General features: G+C 43.5%; 2 protein-coding genes across 2 annotated transcripts in view; one reads left to right on the top strand and one right to left on the bottom strand.

The window, feature by feature from the left end:
• DNAAF10 (dynein axonemal assembly factor 10) overlaps positions 1 to 19,087 on the bottom strand; it is a 117,330-nt gene that overhangs the window by 13,184 nt on the left and 85,059 nt on the right. The window contains exon 6 of the mRNA XM_039529041.1: positions 1,794 to 2,045. Within this exon, the coding sequence (XP_039384975.1) occupies positions 1,794 to 2,045 (252 nt within the window). The remainder of the gene's footprint in view (positions 1 to 1,793; positions 2,046 to 19,087) is intronic.
• Positions 2,087 to 11,993, top strand: PNO1 (partner of NOB1 homolog). Its single transcript, XM_039528632.1, has 7 exons — positions 2,087 to 2,429; positions 3,689 to 3,838; positions 7,029 to 7,112; positions 7,907 to 7,967; positions 9,590 to 9,707; positions 10,944 to 11,014; positions 11,655 to 11,993. The coding sequence occupies exons 1-7, from the start codon at positions 2,205 to 2,207 to the stop codon at positions 11,720 to 11,722; spliced, it is 777 nt and encodes a 258-aa protein (XP_039384566.1). The 5' UTR covers positions 2,087 to 2,204; the 3' UTR covers positions 11,723 to 11,993.

Here is a 19,087-nt window from a genome sequence, read left to right on the forward strand (position 1 = left end):
ACTGGGCTGGAAGATGCATATTATAGTTTGGGGATAAGGGAGGAGTATGGATTGTTTTTTCTTGTATGGAGGTGGTGACATGGCTGAGGTGGAAATATATGAGCGCTTGTTAAAATTTTCGCAGCACATCCTGGTCTAAAATCCAAATAAAGTACAGTCTGATTTGTAAAAACTCAATTAGGAACAGTGCACTGGATAACACATTATTATATACGTACAGCATAAAAAGCTACCTGAGCTGATTTTAGGAAGCAAATTAGCAGCCAGCATTACTGCAAGGTGTGTGCTAAAATCCTTGAGAACCCCAAATGCAGCAAGAAGGTACTACTCTAATTACAAGAACAAAAAAATATTTTTTCTTGGTTTGAGGCGAAATATGTTAGACAGAAGATTTTTGCCATCCTGAGTTGAACAGTGAGAAGTCAGACTAATTTTTAAAAGATAAGGAGAAAAATTAAAATGTTCCTTTCACATTTCTAATGTATTACTTTTAATGAGGGGGAGGGGAGAAAAGAACTCTATACAATACAGCTAGGATATTTAAATGCCATTGAAGTTGCTTGGAAGAAAATTTTAACCATATTTTAAAAGAGCTTCAGTGGAACCACTCCTTCACCATCTCGTCACACCCTCCCACAATTAATGCAGTATATAGCTTGTATGCTGTTGTGGCAGCAGCACAAAGTGAGAAAAGAAACTAACCAGTTTCTAGGAAATATCAATTTAATACCTGTCACTGAAGTAGACGCATTTTAAAGATGCCCTTAAAAGTTTGGTTTTTTAATTGGGTTTATGTTCTTTTTTGCCTTTTTATGATACATAAAGTTGGCCTGAAAGGTTATTGTTTACATTTTTTACCTTGGCAATAGTCTCCTTCCTCCCCCATCCACATTTAGACACATCCTGTGTGCAATCTGATTGCCACCCTTCACTCCAGCGGTGACTGCATTTCACTGCTACATATGTTTTACCAGATGACTTTGGGGTCATTTGAGACTGAGAGCACATCTTCACTAGCAACATTAAAGTGCTGGCCGCAGCAGCGCTTTAACGTGGCTGTGTAGTCGTGGCACAGTACTAGGACAGAACTCTCCCAGCACTATTAAAAACAAACACACACCTCCATGAGGGGAATAGCTCCCAGCGCTGGTGCACTGTCTACACTGGCACCTTGCAACACTCATGGGGGTGTTTTTTTCACACCCCTGAGCAAGTTACAGCGCTGTAAAGTGCCAGTGTAGAAAAGCCCAAAAGGTGCTATTAAAAGGTAGCTTATGAAGTTAAATTCATGCACCTTGTGGATGGCTGCAGGGGGAAGGACTAAATGGCCTGACAGATCTCTTCCATCTTCCCTTTGTCCGGATGTGAGAGAACAGCGGGACCCTTCCCCGCAGTTTTCCAGGCTCCGCCTTTACAGACTAGAGCACAGATGCTGACAGCCTGGCGGCGGTGGGGCCGTTTGGTTTTGTGCTGCCACGCGGCAAGGGGGCAGGATGGGCGGGCAGGGGCTTGTGCTCCGCAGCTAACTCCGCGCAGGCCCGGCGTGTGCCCCGGCGTTGCTATAGCAACCAGGCCTCGCGGAGCCGGGGCGGTGCGTCCCGGAGGGGCAGGACTGTCCTGGGGCCCGCTGGCACCCCGGGGACAGAGAGCAGCTCACCGGCGGGGCGGGGCCGGGAGCGCCACGGGCCTGAGACCAGCAGAGACCCGGCCGCGGGGAGCAGGTGCAGCGGTTACCGCGGGCGGGGGGTGTCAGTGCGTGAGCAGGACCCCGCGCCGGCCGGCCGGGCACTCACCTCGCGCAGCAGGCTGAGGCGGCCGCTCTGCAGCTCGTAGAGCTGGATGACGCCGGTGCCGCGCGGGACGCTGCCGAGGCAGAGCAGGCGCGCGCTGCACGGGACCCATTTGCACTCGAACACGGTGTAGTTCAGCGACTGCTGCACGTGCGTGATCAGCTGCGGCTTCTCCAGCCCCGCGCCCGACATACTGCGCGCCCGCGCCGCCCCAACCCGCCTGTGGCGACTACGCGCATGCGAGGTGCGCAGGCCCAACGGTCACATCCGGGGCTCAGCCCCCCCTCCTGGTCAGGCATCACCGAGGGCTCCTAGGAGTTCCGTGTAGGGGGCCTGAGGACGGAAGTGACGTTTCTGTGGTTCCGGACTGCGTCAGCCCTTGGGCCGGCTCCGCCCGCACGTGTGAGGTGCTGCATGGAGGGGCCCGCGGAGGAAGGGACCGGGAGGGGCTGCCCCGCCGCGGCCCCGGGGACCCAGAGCGCGACGGAGGCGGGGGGCTTCACCAGGGTCCCCAAGCGGAGCAAACGGAAGCGGCGGGCGGCCGAGCTGGACGGGGGCGGCGGGAGCCGCATGGACACGGGGCAGCCCTGGCCCAGCAAGCGGCCCGACTTCCCGCCCGTCTCCGGGGACGCGCTCAGGGTGAGCCGGGGCGTCTGCGCGGGTGCCGTGCGGGGACCGGCCCTGCCCGTTGGGCTTGAACTAGGTCGAGCCAGCCGCTGCCCGGAGCCCCCGCGCTGCCCGTTCCGTTGCCGCCGGGTTCCCGTGCGCTGTCAGCGCGCCGGCTGCTGGGGGGGCAGAGCTCCCCGGTGCCCCCGCCTGTTGGTGCCGAGCCCGAGGCCCCCGGCACGTAGGCTGAGCTCCTGCAGTGACACGCGGCTGCGTCCTCCAGCCGTGTGGCAGCGCGGCGCTCCGGGTTGCAGCGGGGTTGGGGCCGGTTAAAACACGAGTGAAGTAGGTCTGAGCGGTGCCCTGTCGTCCTTGTTGCTTTGCAAGGTACATAAGGGCACTGGGGGGTGTGTGTGTGGTGGTGGGCGGGGGGAATGGTTGAGACCTCGTTAGATTTCACCTCCCTGCCGGCAGAAGCTGTCGTGTTAAAGGGGCGTTGTTAACTTGAAAGCCCGTCAGCTTTAAAAAAGGCAAAAAAAAAAAAAAAGTAGTTGTAGGTGCTAGGTCTGGCCTTGAGTCCATCGGCAAACTTACGTGGTTTTGGGGCTACATAACTTTGTAATGTTTTTTCCCCTTGTTTCTGCTCACAAACATGAGACATTGACTATCCAGGGGAAACAATGAGACCAGAAAGTAGTGTGCTATATAATGCAAAAAGTAAACAAACTAGAAAAACGCAAACATTTTATCATCATTCAGCTAAAGTAATATTAGGAATGATATCTAAACATTTTTAGGTAGCAGTGTGACTTTTCAGTGGACTGTGTCCCTTTAGCTATATAGAAGGTTTACTGTTTTATAATATTCTCCACAGATGCACTTTTTCTCCAGTGAAGGTGAGCTTGTTAACTTGGAGCTGAAGAACACTGTTTGGAAACTAAGCAGGAGTAGATGGGGAAACATTTGCAGCAAGAAGTTTCAGCTTTTTAAAAGTTGAAGTACTTGATAATAACTCTCCAGTTTCTTGGCATTGCCTGTTCCCAGTAAATATTAATATTTAATCTCATCTATCATAAGTAAAATATTGATATAAAACTTCTTTCAGTGCTCTGGCAGTCTATGCCTTCTAAATTTGATTCCCTGATATTTTTCTCTACCACTTTTTTCTTTCATTGGTGTAGTGACTTCAAGGCAAAAGCATGATTTGATGATTGAGCATTCCGATAGGCTCTCTTTTGGGAAGAATGATCGTAGTGGTGGTTAGTGCTACTTAAACTTTTTTTTCTTTCTAGAGCGGAAAAGATGAAATGAGGAAAATTCCTGTACCAGCACACAGATATACTCCTTTGAAAGAAAACTGGATGAAAATATTCACACCTATTGTAGAACACCTGCAACTTCAAATCAGATTTAATTTAAAATCAAGAAATGTAGAAATCAAGGTAAGGAGAAAGCTCTTTCCTGACATTTTCATGCAGCACCTCAGTCAGCTGAGTCAGAAAACTTATCTCTTGTATTTGTTTGTATCACAAAAACTTGTTAATTACCTAGATCCCAGTTACTAGTGATAGGAAACTAAAGTGGAGCCCCGTAAAACATATGAGATCAAACTAAAACTTAACAGTTGTGTCCTCAAGTACTTTACTCATAAAGCAATAAATAAAACTTAGAGAAAGACGACAACCCTCTGGCAACACTGACTCAGAGGCTGTTTATCTCTCTAATTTGGTTTTTGAACAGATCCAACCACTAGATCTGATTGCAGAATGCAATGCTTTGTAAATAGTTAAGACCGTATAACACTTGTGTAAATGGTTTGAGTTATGTTTTTTGGGCTGCCAAATCTCATAATGACTTTTATTCATCATAGCAGACAAACGATCATAGTTACTTAGCTCATGCATTCCTTCTGTCTAATGGACTATGCTCAAGTCACTTGGGATATAGAAAGTGATAGTTGCGGCCGTAACTAACATTCTTATTGACTGCCTCCGCAGCTTAACAACTTTTAACAGCGTGTCTAAAGCTTGTGTTAAGCCCATGACATGTGGGTAACTATATTTATAACATGTTGTAATACTTTTATTAAGCTGTGTTCCACATTAATTTTTAAAAGCCACATTTTCAAATTTAAGAGTTGAAATGTGGAAGCTACTGGTAACTTTTCCCTTATCAGTAAATCTTATTCTGAGTTCAGTAGTCACTACAAGACTTACAGTAGATAAGCCTGCACAAATGTTTTCATTATACAGTGTCTTGTTTTTTGACAGTTGTGACTTGGTCATAGATCTTATGTGTAATATACATAATATCTAATTTGGAAAATTGGAGATTTATAAATTGCTGTTTTTTGAGACTCTAGAATGTGTTTGAACAATTAGAGGAAGGCATTACTAACTTTTTTTAGTATCACCTCTTGAGGATAACAATACTGAAATGTTACACAAAATGTATAGTCAGTTTTCCTTTTTTAAAAAATTGGATGTCTCCCACTGACAAAGGAAACACTGATTAAACTCCAGCATGATCTCCTCCCTCAGCCCCTAGCACATTCTGCTTCTCACTGAGACTGAGTTTGCTTTCCTCCTCCACCTGCTCCAGCATCCCCAGCCCTTTTTGTCTTATAATCTGACCCCACCCTACCCCACCCCAACACGTACTTTGGTTCTTTCCATGCTCAGGACAAGATTTGGTCTCCCCAATCTTAAAATATAAATTGGAAAAAAAGAAGCCCACCTTAATCCCATATCACCTTCAAATGATTGTCCAATCTCTCCCCCTACATCTCTGAACTTGCTCTCCCTTGCAGTCACTGTGTGGGGTTCTTTTCTCCTGTTTCCATCGTAGACCCTCTCCAGTCATGCTTCTGCCCACTAAACTCTAATATAGAGTTTAATACCTGGTGGGACCACAAGATTGTGTAGTCTGACCTTTATGTCACAGGCCATTAACACCTCCCTGCATACACCCACTAACCCCAACAATCAAAGTTACACCAAAATAGTTGGGGATTAGTCCTGCTTTGAGCAGGGGGTTGGACTAGATGACCTCCTGAGATCCCTTCCAACCCTGATATTCTATGCTTACAGCCCATAGGAGCCTAGACTACTATGTACCACAGAGAGCTGTATCTTAGTCGGTCCTAATGTCTGACGCCCCTACAGTGGCAGGGAAATGATTAAGTGAGATGGCCAGATAATCCTGGCAAGTGACTCACATCCACACGCTGCCGAGGAAGGTGGCAAAACCTGCAAGGCCGTTGCCAGTCTCACTGAGAGAGAATTCCTTCATATGGTCAACCGTTTGATCCTGATCAAGAGAGCAAGAACCATCCAGCTAATTACCTGAGAGAGAATGTTCGGTACACCTCAGAGCACAGCCCACCCTGTCCACTGGTCCATCTCCAGCCATGACCATTCCTGATACTTCAGAGGGAGGAGATGTGAAAAAAAGCCTCCAGAATACAGAGCTTGCGTTCTCACCAAAGTCTTTAGTGATGCATTTCAAGCCATGAGATTTGTCAAGGTTCTCCTCACTCATTTTTCTCGATCAGTTGTCTGACTTCATTGCTGTCTAATTTATTGCTCTTGAAATTTTGTTCGCTCTTGACTTTTGTGGTTATTCTCCTATGTTACTCTGCCTCTTAGTCTCCTCTCCAAATTTTCGTGGAGGTCACACATGGCTTCCTTGTTGGTCACCTTTTTTTAGTTATTTTATGACTATGACTATCTCCTTTATGCTGCTGACTCACAAAACTGCCTATCCTTGTCCTATTTCCTTGTCCAGACCTGCATTTTTGCGTATCATTCTGACGTCTCATAAATTTGTAGATAAGACCCCAAGGAATCACTGTGATCTAGTCTGACCTCCTGGATCGCATACTCAGTAACATTTGTATCAAGCTTATAATGTCTATTTGAACTAGGGCATATCTTTAGAGAGAGAGATCCAGTTTGATCTAAGGACTTCAAATTCAGAAAATCCACCACATCCCTAGGTAAAATCTCATAGTTGTCCAATCATTAACTTTAATCTCAATCTGGCCAAAATTGTGGGGTTCTTCTTTCCCCCCCCCCCCCCCCTCCGGCGCGCGCGCACACACACACACACACACACACACACACAGAGTCCTTGGCAGCTGTTGGCAAGAATCCCAACACACACATCCCTGTGTTGGAAGGAGATGCTAGCAAGGATTCCATTCAAGCAAGTTCTCAATACTCTAGTAGATGGGGCCTGCTGCTGGTGGTTGTCACACTGTCTAGTGCCTCCCTGCTTCTCATTTTGCTGCTCTCCGTTTTAGAATGGCATGGGGTTTGTTCCAGGAGAAGGAGAACCTGGCTTGGTGGGGAGAGAGGCTGCCCAGCACTGATTGAGTGGTCTGGGGAGCAACATAAATTCTCATGGTGAAGGGCCAGCATTAATTGAAGGCAGTGTTAATTCAGCAGAACTGCAGGGTCTTTGGACCCAAGCAATAGATCCGACAGGAGGGGGTTGGCGTGGGGAACTGGTGTATTTCAGCCTGGTGAGTAGACTTAGTTCTTGGACTAGAAGATGTTAGGTGAATTTCTCAAGTCCTGATCGATCTCTCTCTCTCTCTCTCACATGCAACTTAATTTGTTTATCATGTAGACTTGTAAAGAGACAAAAGATGTAAGTGCTCTGACGAAAGCAGCTGACTTTGTGAAAGCATTTATTCTTGGATTTCAAGTTGAGGTGAGTCTTCAGCAGCCAGGTGGTCCTGGTCACCTAGTCTAAATTGTGGTATAAGTAGGGGTAATAGAAACCTGCTGGCTTAAAATCCTTGGCTTCTGTGCAGGCTTGCTATGGGGATGCTGGTTATGGGGCATAGGTTTTCTCTAGTTTCCAACACAATGGTACAGTAAGCTTGCCTTTGTAAAGCTGGAGGGGTGTGTGTTGTGTAAACATTTTATTTCAAAACCACTCATTAGGGATACGTTGAATCTGTTTTTAATATATATTTTTGTATAGATGTTTGTTTGAATTTGCTATTTTACTTGTATTCATGTACTCTTAGTAAGATTTTCTTTCTGAAGAAACATCAGACCATTTGATGCATTTTAAACTAAGTTTTAGAGGTTTAGAGGTCTTTTTTTTTTTTTTTAATACGTTAAGCACCAGAATACCAAGTAAGTCATGAGTAGATTCAGGGTAGTAGGCCAGCTTCATCATTTTAATTTTTCTGGTTATACACTGTCCTTGATCTGCATGTGCACATTCCAGTGGGAGGTGTATTGGGTGTAGAGAGAGCGATGGGTATTTAAAGCTCCTGCCGCGTTCCTTATATGGGACCATAGGCTGCAACCAACTAATTCTTCAGTGGATTAGCCTGGTGCAGTTTGGTACATTACATGAGGTCATTCTGTGAATCTGTTCTATTATTTACATCTTTTTTTAAAAAAAAAAAAAGTTTATGATGCAGCTCCTTAAACATGTTTTCCTATCTGTATTCTACAGTGTTATAACACAACCTTTTTTTAATATTTTAGGATGCTCTTGCTCTCGTCAGGTTAGACGACCTTTTCCTAGAATCTTTTGAAGTTACAGATGGTAAGTGTCTTTCAATAGTGCATCAGGTGTCGTATTCTGTGCCGAAAAGAAAATTGCCTCTAATATTCAGTACAACTTGAGATCCATTGTGAATTGTTTTGCAGCTTAGTATATAAGCAAACAGCATAAATCACAGAGATACTGTACAGTAATATAACTGAATTTGTCACGTATTTATGATAATACATTACTATAGTGTATTTTGCAAAAGCAGCAGTCTTAGTAATGAGACCTCAGTACAGCACTCCCTGTTGCATCTTAGCTGAAAAGTAGGATGATTCTAGTTTGTCATGAGGATTATTGGGCTTATGTAGTGTTTGAGCGGTTGCACTATGCCTGATGCTGTACAAAATGACAGATCTTGTCCCAAGGAGTTCAGAGTCTAAATAGGAATGTGGGAATCAGCAAACCTGTGCTGCAATTTTTTTAAGATTGTGTGGGTTAATAGACATCTGCTACGGAGGTATTTAGCAAAAATAAGCAGCATTGCAAAACTGATTCTGAATTCAAAGGCACGTGTGACACCTTTCATTTGAATTTAGGACAGGTAAAATCATTTACTTACTACAGAAAGCAGTATTCCCACTAATCAGCCAGTGTAGTTCACTGCTGTGGAAGGTCAATTTTTTTTTTTTTTTTTTTTTAAGGGTTGGATAACATGATCAGAACACTCTGCGCAGTCTTGAAAAAGCATGTAGTTCTCGGGGATGTACATTGCTCACCCTGTGGGTCAGGAAATAACTTTTACTCCTACATACGGCAGTACAAAATTGGCTAGAGGTGTGGTGATAGCACAATTGTCTTTCTTCTAAAACATCAACACTTTTGTTCAGTGTTAAAAGCAGTGTATCAGATTTGTCAGGTTAGTTCCCATTTGGCTTATGAAAGCCTGTATTCCTAATCTCTGCTGTTTGTTTCTGACAAATAATGATGTAGGTACCCTTCTCCTTGCCAAAAGAAGAGTTGAGGAAGCGTGTAGTGAATTTGAAAAGTGACATTCTGGGTGTTAGGGAATACCATAGCTGTGGGTTTTAGACTGAGGAGTGGAATGGTGTTTTGGCACATCTGACTCCATTCATCGAATGCTGATTGGAGCAGCAAACAAAAAACAAGATAAATCCTGCCAGTACAAAACACTGTGCTGCACGTGTAGTTCTCCCCCTGGGGGGAGGATGAGAGAACACGAACCACAGCTGACAGATGTTAGCTACATTGCTGAATGCACTAATGGAAGGTGCACAGATACAAAGGAATCAGGGTGGTATAAGACCCTAGATGGTTCTAATTTCAGTTCTGTTCTACATGAGCATGTTAATTGTTTTGATCCTCTCACAGCTCACTCAGGAATTGGTCTTTGTTCTCCAACCACTTGAGTGATTCCTGTTAGTCCTACACAGGGATCACTTTGTTACTCCTCTCTGAAACACTGCTACCTCTGGAGTGAGCTGCTGTCCCACTGTAGTGAATAAAATAATCCCTGTGTAGTGTTTCCCTATCACCATAGAGGTATTTTGAAACTGTTTCCTGTTTGTAAAGCGATTTGAAAGACCCTAAAAGCTGCTATAGAAATACATATTGTTATTGGCTAATGAAATGCATTTTTTTTCCCTTTTCTGCTTTAGTCAAGCCTTTGAAAGGAGATCACCTTTCTAGAGCAATAGGAAGAATAGCAGGAAAAGGTGGAAAAACCAAATTCACTATAGAAAATGTAACCAGGACACGAATAGTTCTTGCTGACTCGTAAGTAGACTCTTTCTCACATTTAATTTCTAGGCAATGTGCGGTTCCTAAAACTTGTATTTTGATCCTTTATCCATTCTTCCCTTCTGTGCAATAACCCAGAATGTCATGTTGTGCATGTAAGTGTTAGGGACAGTTCTACATGATGGGGATCATTCAAGATTCTTGCTCTCCAAACCAATGAATGCTAACATCTTCAAAGTGATTGTTTTCTTGGCCTACATGGTAATGACAGGGGAATGCTCCTTAGGAGCCAACAGTAAGATCAGCATCTGAGGCAACATCACGGGAGGTTGGAAGCTGAATGGGTTGGGGAGATATGTTCCAATGGTAGCTGAATGGTGTCCCCCCCCAGAATTGTAGGTTTCCTAAATTGCAGGAAGCTCAAACAGAATCAGTGAAGAGGTATGAAATTTGAAAGAATGTACACATGACGGGTAGCCATGTTCTGGTTATAAAGATGGAAGGTGCTCAAAATATGAAAATACATGTTTAAAGTGAAGCACAAATTAGTCCTGCTCTGACTGAATTTGAGCTATCCAGTGGAATGATCTGGTGAAGGGAAGTTGATGGGGCTGCTTCCATGTTTGAAGAGATTTTAAAGGATAAGCTTCCAGAGGGAGTGCAGCTCAGCCTCTTCTCTCTTTTGTAGATGCACGTTGTACCCACTAAATAAAATGCAGGGGGGTATTAAGGTGCATCTTCATGTGATAGCGGGAGTGCAGATATATAGTTTGCGTCCACAAATGTGAGCATGCACAAGTTGCATTCAAAAGGGTAGAGGATAGCAATGAGTTATTCATTGTTTGGAATGCCATCTTTAAATGGGACGTGGGGTCTTGGACTTCCAGATCAGTTTCTTCTCCAGTCACTACTATTAAACTTGGTTACAACTGCTCATCATACAACAACTCAAAATCTGACCTCCAAACTTGGCACCATCAAGTGAGCTAATCGTAACATCTTCGGAAATAAATTTATGTATCAGAAAAGACTATAGGACAGAGATTCCACCTGTTGTTGGTAGCATGAAGTGAAAGGAAAACATCAACTCAATCATACTTGTTACAAGTGTTATACTTTGTTGCCAGTCTTGCATTATTAATTACAAGTGGATTCCAAAGATCTAGTGCATTAATTCTTGAATCTCAAATTCACTTGAATACTGTAACATTAATTACGTGCTTAAAGGCAAAAACCTTTCCCAAATAACACTGTTTTGGTTGCTTGTTACAGGAAAATTCATATTTTAGGATCTTTTCAGAATATTAAGATGGCACGAACAGCAATTTGCAATCTCATTTTAGGTAAGCCCTGTTAACTAACTTCAGTCCATTGTGCAAAAAAACTGATTTGTTATAAGATTTGTATTTAAGGGGAAACTGCAATCATTGCTACTTTAAGTATGGCTTAACTTTTTTTGCCAGAGGATTATTCTAAATCTGAACTTTGAGCAGAGCAGGGAATGGAGTGTTGAACGTCTACAGAAGGCTGCACTCACTAGTGACACTTCTTGTTTCTGGCTTTTGTTGTTTAGAACAGAGGAGTTGAAACTCTTACAATTCTGGGTTATCAAATGAAAAGTTAGCACAAGCTTTGGCAAATTACATATCGGACACTATCATCTCCAGCTAGGAATGACTTCTGCAGAAAAATCACTTGTAAACAGCAAATTTATACTTCTTGCAACTAATTGCAAAGCTTTACCAAAGCATAGTGGCTATCTCCTCCTTTATATTGGAATCTGACATATTTTACCCTAGATGTTTCCTTAATAATCTGACAAGCTGATAATTTCTTTTGGAGCCTCTTATCAGTCATTGCAAATTATCTTGGCAGTAATGCAGACACCTTGAGGTTTCAAAAGCAGCCTCAGTCTTACAGCAGAGTTTGTACTAGTGGCTATCTGTCAATACCATTTTATAATAATGTCTGTCTTCTCTGCAGGAAGCCCTCCATCAAAAGTCTATGGCAATATTAGAGCTGTGGCGAGCAGAGCAGCTGAAAGATTCTAAGACTCAGGACTCTAATTTTGGACTCTGTATCCAATATACAGATATTGTGGCTGGAGATCTTAATACACAGCCAATGTGTATAGAATAACACCAGTTCTGCATGAAGCAGGTGCTCAGCCTCCTTCAACTTGATTGGGAAACTTAGAAGAAAGTAGGGCTGCTTTTGCAGTCTGTTTTCGTTCAGGCATAATGTCTGATCTTTTGACACAATATTTAAGTAATTTAACGTAAACCCTTGTATATTCATTAAAGATTAATGCTTTATCACTAATCAAAAGTACGGTTAATTTGATTGAATCTTTCACTTAAAGCAAGAATACTGATGAACAGGACCATTGGTTTCTGAAGAAAGTGACTGGTTAGGAAGCATCGTAAACTCATGCATTCAGATTTCTTAAATGGTGTTAACTTAGTTCTTGGACCAGTGGCAACAGTCTGACTCATTTGATTGCACATCACCTTCATTGATTTATTTATAAAATTCCAAGAGGAAGGGGAAGCAGGGCCTGTGCATATCAGCTTCAGACCAAAATCTTGTCAGGATACTTAGTATAGTATACATGATCAGAGAACAGAACATGACATAGATCATACTGTACAGAAATGGCAGTAGTTCAAGTGTTGTCCCTCTAGTTACATTTTGGAACAGGAAAAGTACAGTCCTCCACAGACGCACCTTGCTAGATAGCGTCATCCACCTTGAATCTAGTGGTTAGGCTTTCTTTGACTCAGTCTATACTGCAGATGTTGATGGCCAGGGCCATTTTCTTTCTTGTAATGAAGATGCACTCTCAGATTGAGGTGTCAGGTACTGGAGCAAATTGATGCATTAAAAAGCAGTCACCAGGCCCACATCGTATACAGCTGAGATTCTGAAGGAGCTTAGGTATGAAATGGCTGAGCTGTTAATAAAAACCTTATTTAAAGACAGCTGTTATTCCAGAAGCTTGGAACATAACCATGTTGTATCTGTCAATATGTGGGCAATCATAGACTTAGTAAGTCTTCTGTATGTACTTGTCAAATTTGGTTGAAATAATAAGTAAAATAGTGCTATCTGGCAAATCATACCATTAACCAGTGTGGTGTGTACAAAGGAAAAAAAAAAAAGCTTTTGATCAGATTCCTCAAAGAGGCTACCCATGATATCTTTCTCATAAGATGAAAGACAAAATAGTGCCAGGGATCAAAAACTGTTTAGGAGATAACAAAAGTGACTGTTTAATCTGTTTTTAAAGTGAAAGCACAACAGGTGGGTGGCCCACGGTTCTCTATGTACTTATGTTCACTGTATAAATAATTGCTTGGAAACAGATGAGTGAGGAAGCAAAATGTAGATAAGTTATTTAAATTAGGCAGGACCAGAAGAACTTGAGATATTTGACCAAGCGAGGTGAATAGGGTGACCAGAGAGCAAGTGTGAAAAATCAGGATGGGGTGGGGGGTAATAGGAGCCCATATTAAAAAAAGCTCCAAATATCAGGACTGTCACTATAAAATCAGGACATCTGGTCACCCTAGAGGTGAATATGTAATGATGGATGAAGTTCAGTATCAGTAAATGCAAAGTAATATACATTGCAGGCAAAACAAACTACTCATGAATCTTCCAGAATGCTAAAGTGTCACTCAATGCAGGAAAGTGGCCTAGGTAATGTAGACATCTTAATAAAGACATCAGTGTGCTGTTGCAGTCAAAGAAAATGTGATTTAAGGAAGAGGATGGAAAATACATTTGTACAGTACTGGAGACCTCCCCAAAGGAGGAATATGGCAGAACTGGGGTGTGTTTAGGGAAGAATTAAAATAAAGGGCACAAACCCATGATTGAAAAGGGGATTGTTTACTTACCTTAATTTGCCCCCCCCTTGTGTGAGTGCATGATGCCTTCAATTACATCACAGTTTTTTTCACAGAACTCCTTCCTCTGCACATGATGGATGGGTCTGATTGAGCAGCAGTTCAATAACTTGTTTCCTCATTCACTGCAGCCTTATTTGCTGCATGCCATTCAAACCTGGCTCCAAAGACAATTTCCTCTTGGGCTCTTTGCTGTAGTAGTGAGTGCTTCACAGACAACTGATTTTCACAACCCCCCTGTGGGGCCTCTATCCCCATAATACAGATTGAGGCAGAGAATAGACCCTTCTGATGTTAAACTTTGAGAGCTTGGTTTAAGATGTGGGGGAAAATTCCAGCTACTACTATGAAGGCAGTGGGGTAACATGGAGCACAGTTGGGCCCACCAATCTCCTGAGCCCCGCAGTGCAGGAAAGATCCCCAGCCCTGGGACCACCAGGACATATGTGGTAGCAAGCTTCATTTTTGAATTTTCTAACAAGTGCTTGGCTTTAACTCATGTTTAATATTTTAATTTTTATTAAAGCAAATTTGATTTTTCTAGTGGTATATTAACTCCCACACCAGGGCATCAGCAAGGTTGGAACTTTTAGATCAGGGGTGGGCAAACTTTTTGGCCTGAGGACTGCATTGGGTTTCATACATTGTATGGAGGGCTGGTTAGGGTAGGGGGTTGTGGCCCAGCTCCCACTTCCTATCTGCTTCCCCCCACATTCCCTGACAGCCCCCCTGGGACCCCTGCTCCATCCACACACACACACCCTCCCTGTTGCCTGATCATCTCTGGACCCCCATTGCCACATCCAACCCCTCCTCTCATTCCTGACTGCCCCATCCAGCTATCCCTTCTCCCTGTCTCCCAAGTGCCCCCTGCCACCCCATCCAACCCCCACTCCTTCCTGACTGCCCCTCTGCCCTCATTCAACCCCCTGCTCCCCCAACCACCCCACCCCCTGACCAGCACCCCACATTCCCCTGCCCAGAGCACCAGTGGCTGGCGGTGCTACAGCCATGCCACACAGAGCACTGGGTCAGGCCAGGCGCTGTAGCTGTGCTGCCCCAGGAGCTCACAGCCCTGTTGCCCAGAGCATTGCACCGGCAGAGGAGCAAGCGAGCTTAGGCTGCAGTGGAGAGGGAATAGTGGGGGAGGGGCTGGGGCTAGCCTCCTGGGCCAGGAGCTCAGGGGCCAGGCAGCACAGTCTCACCGGCTTGATGGGGCCTGTAGTTTACCCCCCTCTGCTTTAGATAGATCACCCACTCCACTCCTTTCCTTCCCCCTGGCTTGACTTGTCCCTTCTGTATTTGCATAAGATGGCTTCCTCTGCTACCCTAGCTGGACACCAGCCCGGGCATCACTGAGAGCCTAGGACAGAGGGGTTCCCTGCTCTCACTTACATTCCCTAGCTCCGGGGTCATGAGGCTGTACATGGGTTGCAAGTACATGCATGAAACAAAGCAACTGCTATAAAATATATAATTTAAATCTATATACACCTCTACCCCGATATAGCACGGTCCTCGGGAGCCAAAAAATCTCACTGCCTTATAGGTGAGACCGCGTTGTATCAGGTTCGGGCCGGTACACCGTGCCGAACTGGACCGGCTTCCTCGGTGAGGATTTAAAGGGTCCGGTGCTCCAGCTGCTGTGGGGAGCCCCAGGCCTTTTAAATCACTGCCGGAGCTCTGGCAGTGGGGCTTGGGTGGGGATTTAAAGGGCCTGAGGCTTCTTGCAGCAGCTGGAGCCTCTGGCCCTTTAAATCACCGCCCAAGCCCAGCTGCCGGACTCCTGGGGCTTCAGCAGCCAGGCTCAGGTGGTGATTTAAAGGGCCCGAGTCTCCACCCAAATTCAGCTATAACACAGTAAAGCAGCAGGGCTCAGGTGGTGCTTTAAAGGGTCTGGGGCACCCTGCTGCTTTACCACATTATATCCAAATTTGTGTTATATCAGGTTGCGTTCTATCGGGGTAGTGGTGTACTTTCTGCAGTTTTGTGCTGCTGGCAGCAGCACTGCCTTCAGAGCTGGGTGCCTGGCCCGCAGCCACCACTCTGTGGTCACTCGGCTCTGAAGGTAGCACATGCTGCCAACATCACCACAGAAGTAAAAGTGGCAATGGGCTGCTAGTAAGTCTACGGTGAAATGATATTTGTATGTAGATATCACTTTTCACAGCCTCTCAGCTAGCTGGCAAGTCTGCTGTGAAGTAATATTGATCGTTTCTTCACACACCTAGTATTAAACAGTAACTAATTAAAAATAACTTTTCTGATAATTCAATGTTTAATTTAAAAGCTGTGAGGAAAGGTACATTAATTTTAAATAGGGTTATAAATTTAGCATTTAAAACAATGAAATATAAAATAGTACATTTAATTTAGATAGGGAGGTGTCTGAAAGGGGTCACCCATACAAAAAGTTTGAGAACCACTGCCCGAGCTCAACCCTAGTCCACAGCTGCCAAGAAAGTGGCTTTCCCCCTGCAGCCTAGTGTAGTCAGCAGTAGGAGCAGGGGAAATAGAGCATGCTGGGTGCAGATAAGATTTTTAGCTGTTTCACTCTTGACCATGTGAAAACAGATTTTTCAGAGGCTTATAACTGGGTCAAATTTCAGTTCCATTCTCAAAGTATGGGGGTACAAGGGATTCTCAAAGAAATTCTAAAAATTTTAAATATGGGAAAAATGTATTTTCCCCTAACACTGGTCTCAACCTGCTGAACCATTTTGCATGAAACCTTCCAAAATGGTTCCATTGGAGTTTGCCAAACTTCAGCTGTTTGGGCTGAAAAGATATAAACAACTGATGCTAAGGTCTTATATGGGGAAATGTGAGGCAAACTTCAAATGGAGCGGTACCAGTCCTACCTGTAATGAAGAACTTGGAGTTTCATACCTACAGTGAACCAGCCAAATACCTCCTCTTTAAGCAGACTAGTAAATACTTTCCTCGTGTCAACAGGTCACTCACTATGATAAACTGTTTTGAAGAGAGATTTCTATTAAATGGAGCATCCTAAAAAGACACCACTTCCATGTTCAAATTTACATTTTAAAATGGGATTTCAGGCCTATACCTTCCTTCTGAATGTACATACAGAGCGAGACATGTACCTGCCTGAATCTTGGGTATGTGAATGTTGTACTATTGAAGCAGCTCAATTTAACTAGAGCAGTGAACCTATCTACTGTACAAGGTTCTAGTTCAATAAATGCTGCTTGAAGTGGTACTGAGTGTATGCAGAGTTGCTGGTGCTCAGCACATCAACATCAATATAGCAGCAGATTTCCCATCAAAAATTTCAACTAGAGGGGCAGTTTTCAATCACGTGAAGCCCTCTCTGCTGGGATGTTAATACTGCTGCATGCTTAGAGAAATGAACAGCCGTAACCTGTTGAATAGTTTAGTAGCATGTGTATGCACCTCTGTAAAAGCAGATTCTTGGACTTCAGGCAACCTGCTCCCATTTATCACATGCCCAAACCACTACCGAATGTGTACTAAGGGTTTCCCCCTTCTCTACTAATAGTTTGAATATCTAGGTGAGTTGTGATTTAAAGTTGCAGTCAGAAGATTGGCTTGTATAGTCAAACATCATCCCAATCCTGTCTGTCCTGCAACCGTCTTTTATACACATTGGTACTTGTACTGCTTTTTGGGGGGAGGGCTCAAACATCTTTTCCCCAAACCAGTGAGGGTTAGTTAAGTGGGAAGAAAGCATTATGCTAGACTAATTTAGTCCTGCCATTTTACACACCATTAACTTTGAGAGTAGGAGAAAGAATAGCTACGCTGCACAGAAGTTTTCCTGAGGTAAGCGTGCAGTGAATGGCAGCTACTGTAAAGCTAGCATTGGGTGCTACACTGAAGGACAAAACAGTCCTCCCCCTCCCGTACTGGGCTAGCCCCCAAAAGAAGCTTCTTCTGAAGTGGGACATCAAAAGCAGTGAAATAAACAGGCTTTGGTTGAAATAAAAGGGCTTCCACGCTAAGGGAGTGTTTTTCAGTACTGAGAAACTAGACAATTGTGTTTTCTCTCTGCTTTCTTCAGAGGACAGTGCACCTGCCTCATGAGGGCAAAGATCATTCCAAAATGCCTGTCATCCTTGCATTTAAGTTAGAGCTTCCTTCTACCATCAAAAAACATTTGAGCTAGTTGAGCTGTGTCCATGAAGGTAGGTGGGTCTTATGAGGTAGAGTTCTGTGCAGCTCGAAAGCTTCTCTCTCCACAACAGAAGTTGGTCCAATAAAAGATATTACCTCACCCACCTTGTCTCCCTAATGTCCTCTGGATTGGCAGATGAACATATAGGAGAAAAATAACCTTTATAAAGTCATGTGCCTCAGTTAAAAAAAAGCAGGTGGCTTTGAAACACTGCAAATGGAAGACTGACAATATTCCTACTAACAGCTCGCATCTTCTAACACTCAAAACACTTGCAATAGGAATTGTATAGTGCTAGTAACCAATTTCTTTAGAACAGCAGCAACTATGGAATTAGTTCTGCAACATTAATTTTTAAAAAACGTAAAGTAAAGCCACCTGACATGAAGCTCAAGAAAAACATTTAAACACTATGGCAAGGTTCAAATATTTTATTTTTTTATTCATATAGTATGAAGGTTCTATAGTTCCCACAACATATGATGTAGCATGCAGAGGAAAAACTAAACATTCAACATAAACCATTTTCCCCACACAAACTAAAAAAACCCTTATCCCCCCGATAAGGAAATAACAACAGCACTATTTTCTATAACGCCAGCCAAGATATGCACAAGCAAGTAAGAGAAATAGAAAGCATTTGCTAAAATGTTTGTAACAAATACTTATGTACAAAAAATTCACAAAAGACTAGTTCCCCCTTGAAGCAGAGCACATGGCAGTTGACAATGGAACAGATACAACCACTGGCTGGGATTATAAGCCACGTACTGATCCAGAGGAAGAAAGTTACATGTAGTGGAAATTTTCGGTTTGAACATTAACATTTACCAAAGTTTGGCAACATTATCTTTTTAAATTATGCAAATTATGTAAACAAGAGGAACATTTCAATTCGATCTACATGCAAAACTTCATGTCATGCAAGGACACCAAGCACCTGGATTTCTCTCTCACAGACAGAGCCCATGATGTGCAGCACTCAGTTGAAGGAACAGCTATGGCAGACAGGTGCTCCATTTAAGTAGGTTCATACAACCTGTCCTTTCCACTGTTGATTATAAAACATTTTTAATAGAAAAACTGCTATACAGCAAAGATGTACTATCCTAAAAATCTAGTAAATGTGTTTTTCTTCCAGCCAATAGTACCATTGCAGAAAAGGGAAGGGATGATATAAAGTTGTAAAACATGGCTCGCTACTTTTATATCACACAAATATATCAAGTTACCATCCATTAGAAATCATGATATGGACAAATCTAGGAAAGGAAAAAAAAATTCTCCAATTGAAGGACTGGAGAAGAGGAAGAGGTATAAATTTAGACAACGTGAAGTTTTCCTCC

The sequence above is a fragment of the Mauremys reevesii genome, linkage group 3, assembly GCF_016161935.1.
Source record: "Mauremys reevesii isolate NIE-2019 linkage group 3, ASM1616193v1, whole genome shotgun sequence".
NCBI classification, from domain to species: domain Eukaryota; kingdom Metazoa; phylum Chordata; order Testudines; family Geoemydidae; genus Mauremys; species Mauremys reevesii.

Excerpts from the sequence above, each read along its gene's own strand:
- PNO1 (XM_039528632.1), top strand. The coding sequence starts at position 2,205 with ATGGAGGGGCCCGCGGAGGAAGGGACCGGGAGGGGCTGCCCCGCCGCG. Across the intron at positions 2,430-3,688 it reads TCTCCGGGGACGCGCTCAGG|AGCGGAAAAGATGAAATGAG; the intron begins GTGAGCCGGGGC and ends TTTTCTTTCTAG. Across the intron at positions 3,839-7,028 it reads CAAGAAATGTAGAAATCAAG|ACTTGTAAAGAGACAAAAGA; the intron begins GTAAGGAGAAAG and ends TTTATCATGTAG.